This window comes from Zonotrichia albicollis, chromosome 4 (genome assembly GCF_047830755.1).
Source record: "Zonotrichia albicollis isolate bZonAlb1 chromosome 4, bZonAlb1.hap1, whole genome shotgun sequence".
NCBI lineage: Eukaryota > Metazoa > Chordata > Aves > Passeriformes > Passerellidae > Zonotrichia > Zonotrichia albicollis.
In genome coordinates, this window is record NC_133822.1 from 595,805 (window position 1) to 617,774 (window position 21,970).

Consider the following 21,970-nt stretch of genomic DNA (forward strand, 5'->3'; position numbering starts at 1 on the left):
TCCACCCCGGGCTTTGCTTGTCCCCAGTACTGGGGGCACACAGGGAGGGAGAACTGGGACCAGTAGAGGACACAAAACCTCCCAGTCTGGGTGCCCTGGGCAGGGATGGCACAGACCCAGAGCCAGGACCAACCCGAGGAGGAGGAGGAGGAGGAAGCAGCAGAGGGGAAGCAGCTCTTCCTCTGAGAATTGGGAATTTCGCCATTCCAGGGCTCTGGCAGCACGACCTCACCCCTACAAACCCTGGCTGTGCCCTAAAGGCACAGCTGATCCCAAATGCTGATCCCAATGCATGGGAACAGCCAGGGACAGACACAGAGCAGCCACAGGGCTGCGATCTGGGGACTTTGGGGTGCTGGAATGTGACCCTGGGGTGCTGGGATGTACCCTTGGAGCACTAGGATGTGACACTGGGGTGCTGGGATGTGACATTGGGGTGCTGGGATGTGACATTGGGGTGCTGGGATGTACCCTTGGAGCACTGGGATGCGCCCTTGGAGCACTGTGACGTGACACTGGGGTGCTGGGATGTGACATTGGGGTGATGGGATGGGACCCTGGGGTGCTGGGATGTGACACTGGGGTGATGGGATTCCACCTTTCGGGCTGGTTTCCCTGGGAGCTGGGGAGGACAAGGCGCCCCGTGCCTGGGGACCATGGGGACACGTCCCCACTCCCAAAGCTGCTCACTGCTGTGCTCCTAGGACAGCATCCCTGTCCCGGGACAGCACCCACTCTTGGGATGGACGGGGAGCATCCCCAAAGCTGAGGGTGACCTCCTGCACCCCAACAAGGACGGTGGCACTTGGGGAGCCAGAGCCCAGCACCAGGAGAGGCTCGAGTGTCCCCCCACCCAAAAATGTCCTTTGGAGGGGTTCTGGCAGGGTCTAGCACTCAGCCCAGGAGCAGCGCCCAGGCTCCGCTCTGGCACATGCCCCGAGCTCGGGGATGATTTGGCCGCGAGCAGAGCTCCCAGCAAGGGGAACAAAGCCCGGCATGATCAGAGGAGCCGGGCCGGGCTCAGGAGCGAGGCAGGGCAGCAGAGGGGCGGGACACGGCCCGGGGGCTGCCGCAGCCCCCCCTGCAGAGGATGGCTCCCAGCCCAGCCCAGCGCAGGCACGGCTCCGGCTCCGCAGCAGCGTGTCCCAAATCCCGCTGCTCCCAGAGCAGCTGATGCAGGGATTTCGGGAGCGAGCCTCAGCCCCTTTGACATTTCCCTTCCTCTGTTTTCCCCTCACCAGCCCCACAGCCGCGGGCTGGCCGAGCCTCCCCTGCCCCCCAGCCCAGCCCTGTGCCCCCAGCACCGGCAGCCGCAGCCAAGACCAGCCGGAGCCCGTTTGCCGCGGCTCATCAACGGTGCAAAGGCAGGTTGGGATCTTCCTCCTCCTCCTCCTCCTCCCCCTCCCCTCGCAGCCCCTTCCAGCAGCTCCTGCGTCAGCTCTGCCGCTGCGAACGAGCCCCGCTGTGCCGAGCACGGAGGCGGCTGCGGCGCCATCCCTGCCCGCCCGCTCTGTGCCCGAACCCGGTACCGGTACCGGCACCGGCACGGGCCGAGCCCCGGGGAGCCGCACGCTGCCCAGCTGCGGGCCCCGCGCTGCCATCTGCCCTCCTTTGCCCTGTCGCTTACGATTCCGAGCGCGGGGAAAAAGAACAAAAAGCCCCTAAAGTGACACCGAAATGCGGGGGCGCTGCGGCTGCCAAAGGCCAAATTCCAGAGCCCCGTGCGAAGAGCAGGAGCGACCCAACAGGCGGAGAAATGCCAGTCTCCTCCCCGAAAAGCAGGACGCGGTGTTGGCTGCCTTTGGGGGCTCCCGGGGACCCCGCAGAGCCGGGGAATTGGGGGCATCCTGCAAACTCTGCCCCCCAACCCACCCCACAGCACCGGGGGTCAGTGCCCACCATTGCCAGGGGAAAGCCGGACCCCCAGCGCTCCTGGGCATGGGGGGCGATGCTGCTGATGCCAAAGCCACCCCGACACCCCTCTCCAGAGAATGGGGGCCCCCCTGCTGCTATCCCACAGCATCCCGGCATCGTGGAAGCGCCGGGAGCATCCAGCCGCCCCCTCCAGCAGCTGAGCGGAGCGTGACTGACGGCGCTGGCACCGCTCCTGGCACCGCTCCTGGCACCGCTCCGGCGGCAGCCGCTGCCAGCGGCGCTTCCCGGCGTTCCAGCGCCGGCACGCGGCCCTGCCGTGCCCACGGGACACCTGCCCAGGTGCCATTTGTCACCGCCACGGCCTCATCCCGAGGGATGGGCTCTCAATGCCGGACCCCCGCAGCCCCTCTGAGCTCCCTGCACTGCTCCCACAGGGAATGCCCTCCCTGGTTTGGGTGGGTTTTGGGGAGCCCTGCTCCTGTCCCAGTCACATCTGAGCCCTGGAGCAAGCACAGGAGCCATTCCCAACCTCAGCCCAGCGGACACGATCCACAGGGATCAGCTCTGAGCAGCTACAGGAGCTCCCGGCTGTCCTGGCAGCTCCAGAGATTTTTCCATCACTGCTCCATTCAACCCTTGGCATCCAAGAGACCCCCAGGGTCTGCAAAGGCTTGATCCCATTCCTGCATCCCTCCAGGATCTGCCAGCTTTGATCCCATTCCTGCTTTTCCAAGGATCTGCCAGGCTTGATCCCATTCCTGCATCCCCCAGGATCTGCCAGCTTTGATCCCATTCCTGCTTTTCCAAGGATCTGCCAGCTTTGATCCCATTCCTGCATTCTCCAGGATCTGCCAGCTTTGATCCCATTCCTGCTTTTCCAAGGATCTGCCAGGTTTGATCCCATTCCTGCATTCCCCAGGATCTGCCAGCTTTGATCCCATTCCTGCTTTTCCAAGGATCTGCCAGGTTTGATCCCATTCCTGCATTCCCCAGGATCTGCCAGCTTTGATCCCATTCCTGCTTTTCCAAGGATCTGCCAGGTTTGATCCCATTCCTGCATTCCCCAGAATCTGCCATCCCATTCCTGCATTCCCCAGAATCTGCCATCCCATTCCTGCATTCCCCAGGAGCACCCAGGCAAGGCCAGGTTGCTCGGACACGATCCCGATCCCGGCAGGACCGGACCGGAGCAGCGAGAAGGACCCGACCCTGCGCAGGGACCAGGCCGGCTTTCCAAGAAATGTGGCTGCTGCCCATGCCCAGGGAAATTCCAGCGGCTCGGGAGCCGCGGCCGCTGCCTGGGCGAGGCAGCAGCTCCATCTAGTGGGGCCGATGCCGCGGATCCTGCCCGGATCCCGCATCCCACCCGGATCCCGCCCGGATCCCGCATCCCACCCGGATCCTGCCCGGATCCTGCAGCTCCTGCATCCCACCGGGACCGGCCCACACGGCTTCACCTCCCTCCTGCACCAGCTGTGCCCTTGGATCTGCGCTGGGACAGGGATTGCTGGGCACCCATGGGCAGGGATTGATGGGGCATCCATGGGCAGGGATTGCCCGGCATCCATGGGCAGAGATTCCTGGGCACCCATGGGCAGGGATTCCTGGCCATCCATGGGCAGGAATTCCTGGGCACCCATGGGCAGGGATTCCTGGGCATCCATGGGCAGGGATTGCCAGGCACCCATGGCAGGGATTGCCAGGCACCCATGGGCAGGGATTCCTGGGCATCCATGGGCAGGGATTGCCCAGCATCCATGGGCAGGGATTCCTGGGCACCCATGGGCAGGGATTGCCTGGCATCCATGGGCAGGGATTCCTGGGCACCCATGGGCAGGGATTGCCCGGCATCCATGGGCAGGGATTCCTGGGCACCAATGGGCAGGGATTCCTGGGCATCCATGGGCAGGGATTGCTGGGGCATCCATGGGCAGGGATTGCCCGGCATCCATGGGCAGGGATTGATGGGGCATCCATGGGCAGGGATTGCCCGGCATCCATGGGCAGGAATTCCTGGGCACCCATGGGCAGGGATTGCTGGGCACCCATGGGCAGGGATTGCCCAGCATCCATGCGCAGGAATTCCTGGGCATCCATGGGCAGGGAACACACCAGCATGCACCAGGAGAGGGGCTCAGCAGCATCTCCCGCCTTTGGGAGAAGTGGGAATCAATCCATGGGGCAGCCAATCCCCTGGGAGGATCAGGAATTGATCCATGGGGCAGCCATTCCCCTGGGAGGATCAGGAATTGATCCATGGGATATCCAATCCCCTGGGAGGATCAGGAATTGATCCATGGGGCAGCCATTCCCCTGGGAGGATCAGGAATTGATCCATGGGATATCCAATCCCCTGGGAGGATCAGGAATTGATCCATGGGGCAGCCATTCCCCTGGGAGGATCAGGAATTGATCCATGGGATATCCAATCCCCAGGAGGATCAGGAATTGATCCATGGGCAGCCAATCCCCTGGGAGGATCAGGAATTGATCCATGGGCAGCCATTCCCCAGGATGATCAGGAATCAGCTGAGATGCAATCCCATCCCTGTGGCCCCAGCTGACCAGAGCGAGGTGCCAGGACTCCCCCAGTCCGTGCCCACAAACCAAAGCCCCTCTGTCTCTCAGGGCTCCTTCCCTTCTCCTGGCACCTCTTCCCACTCCAGCCCTGCTGGGGATCCCTGAGCACAGCTGGGATCCATGGCTGGGATCCAGCCCAGGGAAACCCTTCTGGGGTTTGTGCAAACCCATGGAGAGGCCAGACTGGCACCATGGGCACCCCGTGCTGTGCCCATGCTCCCCACATGTCCCTTCCCAGCCCCGCTCACCTTGGCCACAAACTGTTTGTCCTTCTGATCCAGGTTTGCCGTGGGGGCCACGTAATCCCTCCAGATCCTCAGCTTGCGCTCCTTGGCAAACCTGCGGGGTGGGGACAGTGGCACACGGGGCTGGGACACCTGGACGTGCTGGGGGTGGCACTCCAGCAAAGCCCCGGGGAGAGATGGAGGGGAGATCCCATCAATCCCACCCGGGATCAGCCACATGGGGCTGGGGGGGGCTGGAGTCACTCTGGGCACCCCACGGGTGCAGCTGGGAGCACTGGGAGCACTGGGATCAGCAGAGAGCACGGGGATCAGCTGGGAACACTGGGATCAGCTGGGAGTTGTGGGAATCACAGGAAATCAGCTGGAAGCACTGGGATCAGCAGGATCAGAGGCATCAACTGGGAGCACTGAGATCAGCCGGGAGCCACAGGAGAAGAGGGAACAGAGGGAGGAGAGCAATCAGCTGGATCAGTGGGATCAGCAGGAGCACTGGGATCAGCTGGAAGGAATGGCAACAGTGGGAGCAGTAGGATCAGCAGGGAGCAGCAGGAGGAGAAGGAACAGAGGGATCAGCTGGGAGCACTGGGATCAGCAGGAGCAGAGGGAGCAGCAGGAGCAGAGGGAACTGAGGGAACAGAGGGAGCAGCAGGAGCAGAGGGAGCAGAGGGATCAGCGGGAGCAGAGGGATCAGCAGGAGCAGAGGGAGCAGCAGGAGCAGAGGGAACTGAGGGAACAGAGGGAGCAGCAGGAGCAGAGGGATCAGCGGGAGCAGAGGGAACAGAGGGAGCAGAGGGATCAGCAGGAGCAGAGGGATCAGCAGGAGCAGAGGGAGCAGCAGGAGCAGAGGGAACTGAGGGAACAGAGGGAGCAGCAGGAGCAGAGGGATCAGCGGGAGCAGAGGGATCAGCGGGAGCAGAGGGATCAGCGGGAGCAGAGGGATCAGCAGGAGCAGAGGGATCAGCAGGAGCAGAGGGATCAGCAGGAGCAGAGGGAACTGAGGGAGCAGAGGGAGCAGAGGGAGCAGCAGGAGCAGAGGGATCAGCAGGAGCAGAGGGATCAGCAGGAGCAGAGGGAACTGAGGGAGCAGAGGGAGCAGAGGGAGCAGCAGGAGCAGAGGGATCAGCAGGAGCAGAGGGATCAGCAGGAGCAGAGGGAACTGAGGGAGCAGAGGGAGCAGAGGGAGCAGCAGGAGCAGAGGGAACTGAGGGAGCAGAGGGATCAGCGGGAGCAGAGGGATCAGCAGGAGCAGAGGGAGCAGCAGGAGCAGAGGGATCAGCAGGAGCAGAGGGAACAGAGGGAGCAGAGGGAACAGAGGGAGCAGAGGGAGCAGCAGGAGCAGAGGGAGCAGCAGGATCCCCGCCCCACCTCTCGGCCGCACGCAGTTTGTCGGCGCCACGGGTGTAGACGGCGATGGACCAATCCACGCAGCGGGCAAAGCCCTCCTTCAGCAGCAGCTCTGTGATGTTCCCGTTCTGCGGGGAGCAGGAGAGGGCCCGGGGTCAGCAGGATCCCCCCAGGGTCAGCAGGATCCCCCCAGACCCTGTCCCTGCTTGGGGGGACCTGCACAGCCCCTTCAACATCCCCTGACCTCCCAGTGCTACTGGAGACCCCACCAGTAACACCCCCTCCTCACACAGACCAGGATGTCCCAAACCCACCAGGAAACAGCCCAAAATCCCAGTGACACCCCAGGCTCTGCCCTACTCACAGACCAGGATGTCCCAAACCCACCAGGAAACAGCCCAAAATCCCAGTGCCACCCCAGGCTCTGCCCTACTCACAGACCAGGATGTCCCAAACCCACCCAAGCCCCGATTCCCCCACTGGGAGCACCCTGTGACCCCCAGAGCGTCCCCAGCCCCCGGAGGCAGCCCGTGGCGGCTCTCACCGGGTGCAGGATGGTGCCCAGGATGTTCTGGTTGTGGCAGCTCTCCAGGACAATCTGCACGTCCCTCTGCAGCAGCCGGGACTCCGTGAAGAATTTGGCTTCGGCCGCAAATGGCTCCGGGACCTCGGAGTCGGCCTCGCGCTTGAAGGTGGGACACTGCGGGGCACGGGGACAGTCAGGGCATGGAGGGGCCCAAATCCTGAGGCTGCCCCCATTCCCCAGCCCCAGGGGTGTTTTGGGGACTGAAACTGGGGAATCCATGTAAGGACAGAGCCCTTTGACTGCCCTGGGAAACAGAGACCGACTCCAGTTCAGGGACACATGGACAGGGACCTGGAGCTGCTGCAGGGCTGGAGCCCCCCAGCTCCCAGGGATCCAGGCTGCGAGAGCTGGGAATGCCCAGCCTGGAGAGGAGAAGGATCCAGGGAGAGCTGAGAGCCCCTGGCAGGGCCTGCAGGGGGACTGGGGACAAGGCCTGCAGGGACAGCACCCAGGGAATGGCTCCCACTGCCAGAGGGCAGCCATGGGTGGCATCTTGGCAATGAGCAATTCCTGCCTGGGCTGGCATTGCCAGAGCAGCTGGGGCTGCCCCTGATCCCTGCAGTGCCCAAGGCCAGGCTGGGCACTGGGGCTGGAGCAGCCTGGCACAGTGGGAGGTGTCCCTGCCATGGCAGGGGTGGCACTGCAGGGGATTTGAGATCCCTTCCCACACAAACAAGTCTGTGGTTCCTTGAACTTGGACAACAGCAGGAATTTCTCCATGGGAAGGGTGATCAGACATTGGAAGGGGCTGCCCATGGAGTTCAAGGAACTCCTGGAGGTGGCACTCAGGGCTCTGGGCTGGGGACAAGGTGGGCACTGGGTACAGCTGGGACTGGATGGGCTGCGAGGGCTTTTCCAGCCTCAGGGATCCCGAGATCCCGTGAACTCCCAGTGCAATCCTGACCAGGGTGTCTGACAGCGCCACCCAGGCCACACCTGTCCCCACCCCATGGTGACACCTCCTGCTCCCAGCCTGGTACCGCAGGTGCAGCAGGTGACAAGGATGTCCCTCCATCCCTCCCTGCTGCAGCCTGGGACCCAGACAGGGGCAGGAGCCACGGAGGTTGGACAGGGAAGGAACTGGGCAGTGGGAACGGGGCAGCAGGAATGGGGCAGTGGGAATGGGGCAGAGGGAATGGGGCAGAGGAAATTCGGCAGTGGGAATGGGGCAGTGGGAACAGGGCTGGGGGAATGTGGGGGAAAGGGGCACAGGGAATCTGGCAATGGGAATAGGGGCAGAGGGAATGGGGCAGAGGGAATGGGGCAGAGGGGATTGGGCAGCAACAATTGAGTAGTGGGAATGGGGCGGAAGAAATTCGGCAGTGGGAATGGGGCAGTGGGAACAGGGCTGGGAAAATGTGGGGGAAAGGGGCACAGGGAATCTGGCAATGGGAATAGGGGCAGAGGGAATGGGGCAGCAGGAATGGGGCACCAGGAATGGGGCACCAGGAATGGGGCAGAGGGAATTGAGCAGTGGGAATTGAGCAGTGGGAATGGGGCAGAGGGAACTGGGCAGCAGGAATGTGGCAGCAGGAATTGAGCAAGGGGAATGGGGCAGTGAGAACTGGACAGTAGGAACTGAGCAGTGGGAATGGGGCAGAGGGAACGGGACAGAGGGAATGGGGCAGAAGGAAAGGGGCTCACCTTGATCCCCGAGAGCATGACGGTGACCAGGTAGAAGTCGGGCAGGAGCAGGGCCCTCACCACGCTGCCGTCCCGCACGTGCTCGATGATGGCTGCAGTGACAGCGGAGCTCAGCCCGCTGGGCTGGGGACACGGGGACAGAGGGACACGGGGGGACACAGGGACACGGGGACACCTCACCATTGACAGGTTTCTGGTGCAGGGAGTCCACGAAGTGCCGGGGGTTCTCCAGGGTGTACTTGAGGTCGCGCACGGTGTGCGAGCCCGTGCCCTCGCTCCACATGCCCTTCTTGGCGCTGCGGGCCTGCTCCTCCAGCTCGGCCAGCCGGCTCTGCTCGGGGCTGTGGGCACGGGGGTGTCATGGTTTGAGCCCCCACAGCCTCGGGGGCTCAGGGCCATCCCCCCGGAGCCCACCCAGCTCCTCCCACCGCCCATCCCAGGGGAATGCAGCGGGAAGCGCCTCCTGCTCCTGCTGCCATGGATGGGGAGGAGAGCCCGGGAACCCCTCCCGAGGCTGCTCTGGGCACCATGAGGGAAGGGCAGCGGCGTTCCCAGCTCCCAGCAGGGCAGAGCCAGTCTGGGAGAGCAGGGAAGGCACATTCCATGGGAACCCAGGGATCAGCCCAGCCCTGCACGCACAGGGAGCCACTGAGGGGCCACCAAAGTGGGCACAATCTCTTCCCAGCCCTGGCACAACAAACTCAGGGATATTGAACAGAGCAGCTGGGGCTGCCCCTGATCCCTGCAGTGCCAAGGCCAGGCTGGGCACTGGGGCTGGAGCAGCCTGGCACAGTGGGAGGTGTCCCTGCCATGGCAGGGGTGGCACTGCAGGGGCTCTGGGGTCCCTTCCCACCCAAACCATTCCATGACTCCATGACCCCACAAAGGAGGCTGACCCTGCCCTGAAGTGTCCTGCCCCTCTGGAATGGATCCTGTCCCCATGGCTGCAGCCCTCTCCCACACCCCAGGATGGGAGGGAGCCCAGGAGAACCCTCGGCTCTGCTGGCACAGGGATCACCCAGCCAGATCCAGCACCAGCCATGTCCCAGCACCTCCTCTGCAGTGGGAATGAAGGGGATTCAACCCCACCCCAGGAGTGACTTTGGAGGCCCCCAGAGAGTCCCTGCTCCATAACACCTGTGCCTCAGCATCCAGGGAAGGAGGCAGCCCCTGCCCAGCCCCAAAGCCCATAGGACACCCCAGGGATGCCTGTGGGATGTGGGCACCTCGGGAGCTGAGGAGCAGGGCCTGGCCCTGCAGCTGAGGGACCCAGGGGCTCCGTGCCTGAGCACCAGCCCAGGATCGGGATCAGGATGGGATGGGATCAGGATGGGATCAGGATCAGGATCAAGATTGGGATGGGATGGAATCAGGATCAGGATTGGGATGGGATCAGGATCAGGATTAGGATTAGGATGGGATCAGTATCAGGATGGGATCAGGATCAGGAGTGGGATGGGATCAGGATCAGGATTAGGATGGGATCAGGATCAGGATGGGATCAGGATCAGGATTGGGATGGGATCAGGATCAGGATTAGGATTAGGATGGGATCAGTATCAGGATGGGATCAGGATCAGGAGTGGGATGGGATCAGGATCAGGATTAGGATGGGATCAGGATCAGGATGGGATCAGGATCAGGATTGGGATGGGATCAGGATCAGGATGGGATCAGGATCAGGATCAGGATCAGGATTGGGATAGGATGGGATCAGGATCAGGACACGGGACCAGGATCAGGATCAGGATGGGATCAGGATGGGGATGGGATCAGGATGGGATGGGATCAGGATCAGGATGGGATGGAATCAGGATCAGGATCAGGATCAGATCAGGATCGGGATCAGGATCAGATCAGGATCGGGATCAGGATCAGATCAGGATCGGGATCAGGATCAGGATCAGGATCAGATCAGGATCGGGATCAGGATCAGGATGGGATCAGGATCAGGATCAGGATCGGGATCAGGATTGAGATAGGATTAGGATCAGGATTGGGATCAAGATCGGGATTGGGATAGGATTAGGATAAGGATTGGGATCAGGATCGGGATTGGGATGGGATCAGGATCAAGATGGGATCAGGATGAGATCAGGATCAGGATCGGGACGGGATCAGCACATACTTGTTGGCTCGGATGCCCTCCCGCCGGGACGCCAGTCCTTCTGCCACCAGGGACTCAGCAATGTTCTCACCATTGGTGTCTGAGAGAGGAGAGCAGCAGGTGAGAGGGGCCAGAGGGACACGGGAATGGGGCAGCATTCCCAGTGATCAGGTAAGCAGTGCTGGAACAACCCCAGAGCTCCCCTGGGGACACAGCCTGGGCTCCCTGACCCCCTTTCCACGGGGAAATTCCTGCTGTGCCCACCCTGAGCTGCCCATGCCCAGCCTGAGGCCGTTCCCTCTGCTCCTGTCCCTGTTCCCTGGCTGTGCCCTCCTGGCAGGGACTTGTGCAGAGCCACCAGGGCCCCTGAGCCTCCTCTGCTCCAGGCTCAGCCCCTGCCCAGCTCCCCCAGCCCTGCTGGGGCTCCATTCCCTTCCCAGCCCCATTCCCTGGGCACTGCAGCCCCTCCAGGGCTCTCCTGAGCTGCCCCAGGATCCCAGGGGGTCCCTGGGCAGGGCCAGCACAGGGACAGTCCCTGCCCTGGGCCGTGCCCACCCTGGGGCCGTGCCCATCGCCCTCCTGCCCCCCTGGGCTCGTGTGCAGCTGCTGGCACAGCACCCCCAGGGCCGTTCCCAGCTTTCCAGCCCCCTGTCCCAGCCTGGAGCTGAGCCCCGGGCAGCAGCACCTGGCACCTGGCCTGGCTGGCCCTCACCCTGCCGTGCCCATCCCCCTGCAGAGCTCCCTGCTCTCCATCCTCCCCAGGCAGGAGCTGCTGCAGGGAATCTGTCACAGCATTCCCACATTAATGGCGCTCAAACCCTGACAAACTTCATCAGGAAACATTTTCTGCCTCATTTCTCCCGCCCGCGCCGCTGCAGGCGGGGCTGGAGCAGGGATGGGGACGGCTCCCCCCAGCACCCCAACCCTCCCCAGCCCCATTCCCTGCCCTGCGATGGCCCTGGCTGCTCAGGGGAGAGCAGAGCAGCAGCTCCCCAAACCCAAGGTCCACACTGCATTCCATGGTCCTGGATCTGGGGGGTCCTTCCCAGCCAAAACGTTTGTGATTCCAACCCCTCCCTCTGCAGCAGGGGACCCCCATCCCACCGGGCCCCCCAGTCCCACCAGGAGCTCAGAGTGCACCATGGCATGGCCTGAGCGGGAAGGGACACACAGGGATCTGCACCCTCGGATCCCAGAGCCATCCTGGGCCCCCTCCCTTGGCAGAGCCCCCTGCCCCATCCTGCCGGCCTCGAGATCTGCCTGGGATGTCCTAAGGCTGGCTGGATGAGCCCATCCCTGCTCCTGCTCTGGGAAAGGCTCTGAGTGCCATGGGAGTGCCAGGAAAGGCTCTGAGTGCCATGGAAAGCTCCTGAGTGCCATGGGAATGCCAGGAAAGGCTCTGAGTGCCATGGGAGTGCCAGGAAAAGCTCTGAATGCCACAGAAATGTCCTGATTGCAATGGGAATGCCTGGAAAGGCTCTGAGTGCCATGGGAATGCCAGGAAAAGCTCTGAGTGCCATGGAAAGGTCCTGAGTGCCACGGGATTGCCAGGAAAGGCTCTGAGTGCCATGGAAAGGCTCTGAGTGCCATGGGAATGCCAGTAAAGGCTCTGAGTGCCATGGGAATGCCAGGAAAAGCTCTGAATGCCACAGAAATGTCCTGATTGCAATGGGAATGCCTGGAAAGGCTCTGAGTGCCACAAGAATGCTCTGAGTGCCATGGAAAGTCTCTGAGTGCCACAGGAATGCCAGGAAAGGCTCTGAGTGCCATGGAAAGGTCCTGAGTGCCATGGGACTGCCAGGAAATGCCCCAAGTGCCACAAGAATGCTCTGAGTGCCACAGGGAGCACACCTGGAACATCTGCTCCCCCTTTCCAGCCCATTCCCACATGGAAAACAGCCGAGTCCGCAGGGATGTGGGGCTGAGGGCACCCAACCTCCCCAGTCCCCATTTCCCCCCAAAACTCAGCAGCCCCTTCCCCATGCCTGGCCCTTCCCTCCTTCCTGTGGGACTGCAGTGCCCGGGAGCTGTGTCCAAGCCCAGCCACATCCCCCGGTATCCCAAATACCCCAGGGCAGGGCTGTCCCAGCGGCACAGGGAGCATCACAGGGAGGCAGAGCCCCAAACCCACCCGGGGTGAATTCCTTTCGGGATCTCAGCCCCAGACAGGCAAGGGATTTGTAACAACAGAAAGGATGGGGAAGGGGAAGCTGTGGGAATTCACCCAGAGCTGCTCCTTGTGCCCATGAGCTCCAGCTCAGCTGGGATCAGCACTGGGCATTTCCCTCTCTCCCAAAACTGGGAATCCATGGAGGAGTGGGAATGCATCCTGCTGCTGCCACAGCGCACCCCAACACCTCCACTGCCCACTGCATCCCCCCAAAAGGGATTTCCAGCTGGATTTGTGCTTAGGGCACTCCAGGCTGAGCCCGGGAACGCTCCTGGAGCAGGGAGAGCAGAGCTTGGAAACCCGGGGGGCTGGAGCAGACACCCCTCACTGCCCTCCCAGAGCATGGAAAAGCATGGAAAAGTGATGGGAAAGCAGGCAGGCATCCTCCTGCTGATGGCACAGCCCAGCACAGCCCAAACATCCCCCTGTGCTGCCCCCAGAGCCACCTTTTCCCAGGTAAAACACCCTGGAACCACCTTTTCCCAGGGAAAATACCCTGGAACCACCTTTTCCCAGGTAAAACACCCTGACCCACCTTTACCCAGGTAAAACATCCTGGAATCACCTTTTCCCAGGTAAAACATCCTAGAACCACCTTCACCCAGGTAAAACATCCTAGAACCACCTTTTCCCAGGTAACCCATCGAGCCTCCCTTTTTCCCAGGTAACCCATCCATCCTAACCTACCCATCCTCACCTTTTCCCAGGTAAAACATCCAGAGCCACTTTTTCCCAGACAAACCATCCTGACCCATCTTTTCCCAGGTAAAACACCCTGGAACCACCTTTTCCCAGGTAACCCATCCATCCTCCCCTGTTCTCAGGTACCCCACACTGAGGCTCACCTTTGCCCAGGTCCCCATCCATCCTCCTGTTTTCCCAGGTGCCCATCCAGGCTCACCTTTGCCCAGGTACCCCATCCATCTCCCCTTTCCCCAGGTCCCCATCCATCCTCCCTTTTCCCAGGTGCCCCATCCATCTCCCCTGTTCCCAGGTACCCCATCCATCTCCCCTTTCCCCAGGTCCCCACCCATCCTCCCTTTTCCCAGGTCCCCATCCATCTCCCCTGTTCCCAGGTACCCCACTAAGGCTCCCCTTTCCCAGGTCCCCATCCATCTCCCCTGTTCCCAGGTACCCCACTGAGGCTCCCTGTTCCCAGGTACCCCATCCATCTCCCCGTTCCCAGGTGCCCATCCATCTCACCTTTGCCCAGGTAGACCATGCCGTACTCGCGGCCCTGCGGGGTCTTGTACTCCACGGTGAAGCACACCTCCTTCCCGATCAGCTTCTTCCGCAGGAACTCCCGTGCTGGGAAGCCCCAGGGCTGCGGGCACGGAGGCACCGTGAGCCGGGGGGGCCCGGGCAGGGCAGGGGGAGCAGCCCCCAGTGCCCCCGGAGCCCCCAAAACTCTGCCAGGAACCGGCTCCTGGGGAGCAACTCCCACAAAAGGGCTCCAAAGAGCTCCCGGGGCAGCCCCGGCTCCCATGGGGGCACTGAGAGAGCTGTGGGGCAGGAAGGCAGCGGGGTTTGCAGCTCTGGCAGCCCCGCCGGGTTCTGGGGCACGGCAGGCTCGGGAGCGCGCTCCCGCTCCCGCTCCCGTTCCCGGTGCGCGCTCCCGCTCCGGGCCCGGCGGGTGGGCGGGAGCGCGGCCGGAGGTGGGAACATGACGCGCTCATAAACAATTAGCGGGGCTGACAGGCGTCACTTTGGCAGAGAGTGACATTTAGAGGCTGTTGGGAAGACAAAACTCCCCAGGGAGAGCAATTATCTGCCAGCGCTGCTCCCGCCGCCCCCGGCCCGCGGGAGGGGGGCCGGGCCCGCCGCCACCGGCACCGAGGGCCCGAGCGGCTGCGGGACCGCCCCGAGCGGCTGCGGGACCGCCCCGGGGCCCAGAGCATCCCCCGAGGCCCAAAACAGCCACTGTGCCCCAAAACAGCCACAGCGTGTGCCCCAAAGCATCTCCGAGTCCCAAATCACCCACTGTGCCCAAAAACAGCCACCTCATGTGCCCCAAAACAGCCACAGCGTGTGCCCCAGAGCATCCCTGAGTCCCAAATCACTCCCTGTGCCCCAAAACAGACACCCCATGTGCCCCAAAACAGCCACAGCGTGTGCCCCAAAGCATCTCTGAGTCCCAAATCACTCCCTGTGCCCAAAAACAGCCACCTCATGTGCCCCAAAACAGCCACAGCGTGTGCCCCAAAGCATCTCTGAGTCCCAAATCACCCACTGTGTGCCCCAAACCAACCACCCCATGTGCCCAAAACCACCCCCCATGTGCCCCAAAACAGCCACTCCATGTGCCCCAAAGCATCTCTGAGTCCCAAACCACCCCATGTGCCCCAAACCAACCACCCCATGTGCCCAAAACCACCCCCGTGTGCGCCAAACCATGCCAGGGTACCCCAAACCACTCCTTTACACGCCCCAAACCATCCCCCCTGTGCCACAAACCAATCCATGAGTACCAAGCCATACCCCATGTGCCCCAAGCCATCCCCCAGACTATCCCCTGTGTTGCCCCAAACTATCCCCTGAGTCCCAAACCGCCCCCCAAGCCCCAACACAGCCACCCCATGTGCCCCAAACCACCCTCCTGTGTCCCCCACAACACTGTTCCCAAGTGCAGAGGGACAAAGAAGGAGCAGATCCCCTCAAGCCCCTCCGTGTGTCCCTGCCAGGCTCCCTGCCCCATCCCTGTCCCTGTCCCCTGTGTCCCTCACCTCGTCAGGAGTGTCCCTGCTATCAGGCTGGCTGGCGTTGGCACGCCGTGCCAGGCTCCCCGCGCGGATGTTGCTGAGGTTGATCTGCCGCTCCGGGGGCGGCCCACCACGGGGCTGGCCCCGCACGATGATGGCACAGCCCGACAGCACCTGCGGGGACAACGGGGACACCGGGGTCAGTGGGGGTCAGAGGGGACACCGGGGTCAGTGGGGGTCAGAGGGGACAGCGGGGGACAGCGGGCAGCCCCAGCATGGCAGGGAGCAGGGATGGGAAGGTGACACGGCACGGACACGCACAATCCCAGGGACACAAATCCAGGGACACAAATCCAGGGACACAAATCCAGGGACATGTCTTGCCCTGGCAGGGCTCAGGAACTCGGCACCACTGAGCACCACAGGCCTGGAGAGCCAGGAGCTGCCCCAGCTGGAGATGGGGCACAATCCACGTGCTGGGCTGACCCCAGCAGGGCAGGGGGATGCTGCCCCTGTGAGACCCCAACTGCAGAGCTGCCCCAGCCCTGGGACACAGCAGAGAGCCCAGAGAGGCCCCAGAGCTGCTGCAGGGCTGGAGCCCCTCAGCTCCCAGGGATCCAGGCTGGGAGAGCTGGGGATGCCCAGCCTGGAGAGGAGAAGGATCCAGGGAGAGCTGAGAGCCCCTGGCAGGGCCTGCAGGGGGACTGGGGACAAGGCCTGCAGGGACAGCACCCAGGGAATGGCTCCCACTGCCAGAGGGCAGCCATGGGTGGCATCTTGGCAATGAGCAATTCCTGCCTGGGCTGGCACTGCCAGAGCAGCTGGGGCTGCCCCTGATCCCTGCAGTGCCCAAGGCCAGGCTGGGCACTGGGGCTGGAGCAGCCTGGCACAGTGGGAGCTGTCCCTGCCATGGCAGGGTGGCACTGCAGGGGCTCTGGGGTCCCTCAGAGCTCAGCACACCCAGACACGGGCTCACCTCCATGCACACAGAACCCCAAGGAGGATTTGGAAAATCAGGATTTTACACCAGGTGGATGAGCCCAGCTGGGCCATGTCCCACCACAGCTCTGGCTCCGGGAGCTCCGGGCTGGGTAGTGCCAGCCAATGCCCTTTGCCAGGGTTCCCTCACACCCCCAGGCACATTCCCCAGGTCCTGCAGCAGGGCTGGGCTCTGGGCCAGCAGCCAGGGTGTGCTGGGATCTCCCTGTTCCCAACGGGATCTCCCTGTCCCCTCTCCCAGCTCTTTGACCCAGCCTGGGGTCAGTCCCAGTGCCTGCCCTGGCTCCCCACACCCAAAATCCCCATGGATGCTCGCAGGGATCCCAAACCCCTCCAGCTGTGTCCCATCACCAGAGGGAGCCCAGCAAAGGCTCTGTGCTCTGTGCTTAAGGCTTAGAGGTTCCATGGCTGTAATTAACCTTAATTTTTAATTGACAGGGCGCGGGGATGCTGGAGCTGCCCTGCTCAATGCCCAGCACAAGCCGTGGGTCCCGTGGTGGGCTCCTTGTGGAGCTGCTCCGTGTCCCAGGGTCAGAGCAGGGCTTTGGGGGACATTCCATCCCAGCTCCTGACCCCTGCCCATGGAGTGGCCACACGCCCATGTGGCTGTGGGGATCCCCCAGCAGCTGGGGAACAGCTCCAGGGATGGCAATGGGATTGGGACACTGTCCCAGCAGCCAGATGCCACTGTCCCACCCTGCCAGCAAGAGCCACTCCACAGCCCATCTGTCCCACTGAGGGCTCCATCAGAGAAATCTGGGCTTAAACCAGGCTTGATCCAGCCTGGAAACAGCACAGGCACACGGGTGCACAGACGCAATTCAGGCTGCCAAGGTGGCTCCAGAGCAGCGAAATCCCACGGGCACATCCAGAATCCAGGGCTGCCCCTGTGGGCACAAAGCGTTAAAAATCCTGCCAGGAGTGGGAGGAAAGTTCCTGCTCCCCATCCCCATCCTGCTGCCCAACCCCTGCTCTCAAAGCCCGTAGCCTCGCTGTGATTGCAGTGAGCTGCGCCGTGATTGCAACAGGAAGGTGCAAAAAACCCCAAAAACCTCAAAGCTGTGACGGAGCCGCAGCAGAGCACGAGGCTGGCACCACAGAGAGCCAGGGACCCTCTCCCCGGGGGATTTTGGGTTTTCTGGCCTGGAAGGGAGCACAGAGCACACCCTGGGCTACAGGGCACAGGCACAGCTGCCTCCCAGCCAGCAGACCCCAAAATCCTGCTGTGGATCCCCGTCCCCACAGATGGATCGGGCACAAGCAGCCAGGGGAGGGTTTCCTGAGCGCCCCAAAACCTGCAGGGTGGGCAGGAGCCAGGGCAGGGTGGCAGCAGCAGATCCCCCATCGCCAGTGACACATGGCACAGGGATGGTGCTAGAGCAGACCTGCGGTGTCCCCAAAGCCCCGGTGCCCCCAGACCCCTGGTGTCTGACCACAGACCCTCAGTTATCACCCCCAGACTCAGTGCCCATCCCAAACCTCTGGGATCCATCCCTAGATCCCTGCCATGCGTCCCCAGCCTTGCAGGGTCCATCCCGCGGTGTCCCCAGCCCTGTCCCCAGCACGGCCACCGGCTCGGGCTGCAGTGACAGCCGGGAGCAGGTCTCACTGCAGAGGCAGCCGGGGGTGAAGGGGCCAGCAGAGACCTCCGGGGCCACCCGGACTCGGGCACGGCAATCGGGGGGTTCGGGGGCATGGCAGGGAACGGGCTGGGGCGGGACAGGGACGGGAGGGGACACGGGACAAGGACACGGGGACAGGACCAGGAGGGGACAGAGGACAGGGACACGGGATGGGAACACGGGACAGGGACACGGGATGGGGACACGGGACGGGGACACAGAATAGGGACAGGAACTCAGGATGGGGACAGGAACTCAGGACGGGGACATGGGACGGGGACACAGAATAGGGGCAGGGGACAGGGGACACGGGATGGGAACACGGGACCGGGACACGGGACATGGGAACAGGGACACGGGACACGGGACATGGGAACAGGGACACGGGACGGGGACACAGGATGGGGACATGGGACAGGGACACGGCGCCCGGCACTGAACCCGACCTTCGCTCCCGCGGCCCCGCTGCCGGCACACGTGGGGCCCTGGCGCGGGGGAGCGGGACCCTTCCCGGAGACCCCGGAGGGACCGGGGAACCCCAAACCAGCGCTGTCCGGTGGGGACCCGACCGGGGCCCGGGGATCCCGCCCCGCCCCGCCCCGGGAATGCCCCGGGAGGGGCGGCGAGCGGAGCACGTGCGGCACCCCCGGGACGGCCCCGCCGCCGGCGGCACTGCGAGGCCGCTGCGGGGCTCCGGGGCTCCGGGGCTCCGGGGCTCCGGCACCGGCAGCGAGCGGGAGCAGCGGCTCCGGGACCCCAAACTCTTCCTGCCCAGCCCAGCAGCCGGGACGGCACCGGGAGCGCGCAGTGCCCGGTGCCGGGGTGTGGGGGACCGGGCTGTAGGGGGATCCCAGGGTGCAGCGAGAGGCGCCGGGCAGCGGGCGGTAACGGATCAGCAACTGCCGCCCTACGGGGCCCGGGAGCACCGGACGGGCTGCACCGGGCACGGGGAGCCGGGCACCGGGCGGGGAGCGGACAGGCTCCCGGTTACCGGGAGGAGAGGCGGGCAGCGGAGCGGAGCCCCGGGCCCCGGAGGAGCCTGCGGGAGATGGGGGTCCCCGGTCGGTCAGCGGCGAGGCGCGGGGTCGGTGCGGGGAGCGGCGGGCACAGCCCTTACCATCTTGACGATGCCGCGCTGGACGACGGGCGGCGGCGCGGAGCCGCCCTGGCCGGGGTTGGCCGCGGAGGCCATGGCGAGGCCGGGCGGGCGGAGAGGCCGGGTCGGGCCGGGCCGGGCAGGGGCGGCGGGAGCGCGGCGGGGCCCGGGGCGAGCGCGGAAGGGACCGCGGGGCGGGGCCTGAGCCGAGCAGGGGGGCGCGGCCTCCGCGCGGCTCCGCCCCCCCAGCGCGGCCGGCGGCCAACGGGCGGCCGCTCCCGCCGCGCGCGCCGCCCCGCCCCGCCGAGCCTTGGCCAATAGCGGCGCGCTGCCGGTGACGTCGCTCCGCGCGCGGCCACGCCCCAAGCCCGGCGCGCGGTAGGGGGGGCGGGACTTCCGGGGCGCGCGGCGCCAGGGACACGTCGGCAAAGGCCGCCCGCGCGCACACGTGGCCTCGCGCCGCCACGGGGGCGGGGGCAACTCGGGACACGCCCTTTCCGTCACAGAGGGGCGGGGCTTAGTGGGGACACGCCTTTTTTCGTCAGCGGCGCGCGCCAACCCCGGCGCCGGACCGAGGTGGGTCTGGGGTCCCGGGGGTCGCCCTTGCGGCGACCCCCGGGACCCCAGACCCACCTCGGTCCGGCGCCGGGGTTGGGAGAGACCCCAGACCCATCTTGGTCCGGCCCCGGGGTTTGGGAGGGACCCCAGACCCACCTCGGTCTGGTCCCGACGTTGGGAGAGACCCCAGACCCTCCCGTCCGTGGGTGACCCCGATTCCCGCAGCCCCGAGCGGGGGAACCCTCCTGCCGTGTCCCGTGTCACCGGCTGGGGTCCCCGGAGCAGCCCCCGCCCCTTTCCCGAGGATCCCCCTCCCGCATTTTGCTGCACCGGCTGTGCCAGGGTGTCCCAGTCCATGAGGAATCCTCATCCCACCCTCTCCCTACCTGCCACAACATTCCACTGCTTCCGACCTCCCTGCTTCAGCTCTTTCATGATAATTTATTAATTTATTGGTTTTCTCCCCGTTTTTAATACTCAGATCCTTTTTCGGGGCAGGAAATCTCTGCCCAAAAACCAGGACAAGCAGCTCCGTTATCCTGATCCCTGGAATTTCTGGGCCTGCCACATCACTGTCCCATCCTGCACCTGCATTCCACCAGAGATGATGGGCAGCACACCTACAAGCCCCCAAATTGCCTCTTTTAGCCCGAATCCTGTAATAATCATCATTTTGATGGAAAAGAAAGTGAAATTGTGGGTGGGAACGTGGGGATAAACTCCGTTTTCTTGGTCGGCTGAGTCATCCGGGCTTTTAACTTCCACCCGTGCTTTCTGCAGGGGAAAACAATGGGATTTTCCAGGCATCCTGGTGCTCGGTGAGGAGCAGGGTGACCTTCTGCAGGGAGAAAGCCCAGAACGGTGCAAAACGGCCTTGGAGGGACAGAGGGAGGGAAATCAGGGAATCCTGGCATGGTTTGGGTGGGAAGGGACCCCAGAGCCCCTGCAGTGCCACCCCTGCCATGGCAGGGACACCTCCCACTGTGCCAGGCTGCTCCAGCCCCAGTGCCCAGCCTGGCCTTGGGCACTGCCAGGGATGGGGATGCTGAGTGGATGCCCTGGGCGCTGCTCCTCATCCCTCTGCCCTCCCAGCCCTCTGGAGCTGGCTCTGAGCTGGGATGAGGAGAGGGAACACCAGGAACTGGGTGTGGAGCACTGGAACGGCCAGGCCTCCTCTGGGCAGGGATGGGAATTCCCAAATCTGGTTATCCCAAATCTGGCTATCCCAGCACCCAACCCTGTGTGCAGCCTGGGGGTGCCCTGGGACTGGGGGTGCCCTGGGACCTGGTTCCTCTGAGACACGGGCAGGTGTTCCCTGTGGGATGGGGGCCCTGCTCCTGCCAGTGCCACTCAGGGAAAGCAGGCACTGAGTTCTAGACAAAACCCCAGCAATGAGCTGTGGTGCTTTGGCAGCTTTGCCTCGCTGCAGAAATCTCCTGGGATAATGGCATTCCCTGTTCTGCTCCCTCTGTGTCCCTGTTCCCATTCCCGTTCCACTCCATGTCCCCAATCCATTCCCTCCCTGTCCCTGTTCCTGTGCCACTCCAGGTTCCTGTTCCACCTTCTCCGTTTGCCTGGTCCTGTGTCCCTCCATGTCCCTGTTCTATCCTATCCCTGTTCCTGTTCCCTTGTGCCTCCATGCCCGTGTCCCATCCCCTTCATGTCCCTGTTCCACCTTCTCCCTGTCCCTGTTCCCGTGTCCCTTCATGTCCCTGTTCTGTCCCATCTCTGTCACTGCTCCTTTGTCCCTCCCTGTCCCTGCTCCTGTGCCACTCCATGCCCATGTTCCATCCCCTCCATGTCCCTGTTCCACCTTCTTCATTTCCCCAGTCCCATGTCCCTCCATGTCCCTCTTCCTGTGCCACTCCATGTCCCTGTTCCTCCCTGTTCCCATGTCCCTCCCTGTCCCTGTGCCCCCTGTCGCATTCCCGGGCAGTGCTCCTGTCCCTCCTCTGGCGGAGCAGGTCCCGTCCCTCCTCCCAGCTCTTTGCCCACTGTCCCTGCAGGGTCCCTCTCTCCAGACCCCAGTCCCCAGCACACCCCGCTCCTGCTGCCAGCCTGCAATGGGGACAAGGATCCGCTGTCCATGGGCGGGGAGGGCTCAGCGCCCCCTCCCTGGAGGGACACCGGAGGGCAGAGACCCCTGGGCACGGTCACTGGGATCGGGGAGAGACCCCTGGGCACTGGGATCAGAGAGAGACCCTCTGGGCACCGTCACTGGGATCGGGGACAGACCCTTTGGGCACGGTCACTGGGATCAGAGAGAGACCCTCTGGGCACGGTCACTGGGATCGGGGAGAGACCCTCTGGGCACGATCACTGGGATCAGGGAGAGACCCCTGGGCACGGTCACTGGGATCGGGGACAGGGCAGAGCAGAGGGCAGCGATCCCTGAGCCAGGGAGAGCTGCCCGGGGCTCTCCCGGTCCCTCCCTCTGGAACAGCC

The 21,970-nt window shown here is 63.8% G+C and overlaps 1 protein-coding gene across 1 annotated transcript in view; it reads right to left on the minus strand.

The window, feature by feature from the left end:
- The window catches only part of SND1 (staphylococcal nuclease and tudor domain containing 1), a 78,957-nt gene extending 59,764 nt beyond the window's left edge, over positions 1 to 19,193 (minus strand). Inside the window, exons 1-9 of the mRNA XM_074540279.1 lie at positions 18,989 to 19,193; positions 15,275 to 15,424; positions 13,755 to 13,875; positions 10,403 to 10,481; positions 8,455 to 8,615; positions 8,275 to 8,366; positions 6,589 to 6,744; positions 6,066 to 6,172; positions 4,704 to 4,794 (exon numbers count right to left, since the gene is read on the minus strand). Coding sequence (XP_074396380.1) covers positions 4,704 to 4,794; positions 6,066 to 6,172; positions 6,589 to 6,744; positions 8,275 to 8,366; positions 8,455 to 8,615; positions 10,403 to 10,481; positions 13,755 to 13,875; positions 15,275 to 15,424; positions 18,989 to 19,063 — 1,032 coding nt within the window. The 5' untranslated portion in view covers positions 19,064 to 19,193. The remainder of the gene's footprint in view (positions 1 to 4,703; positions 4,795 to 6,065; positions 6,173 to 6,588; positions 6,745 to 8,274; positions 8,367 to 8,454; positions 8,616 to 10,402; positions 10,482 to 13,754; positions 13,876 to 15,274; positions 15,425 to 18,988) is intronic.
- Positions 19,194 to 21,970: the final 2,777 nt, after the last annotated feature.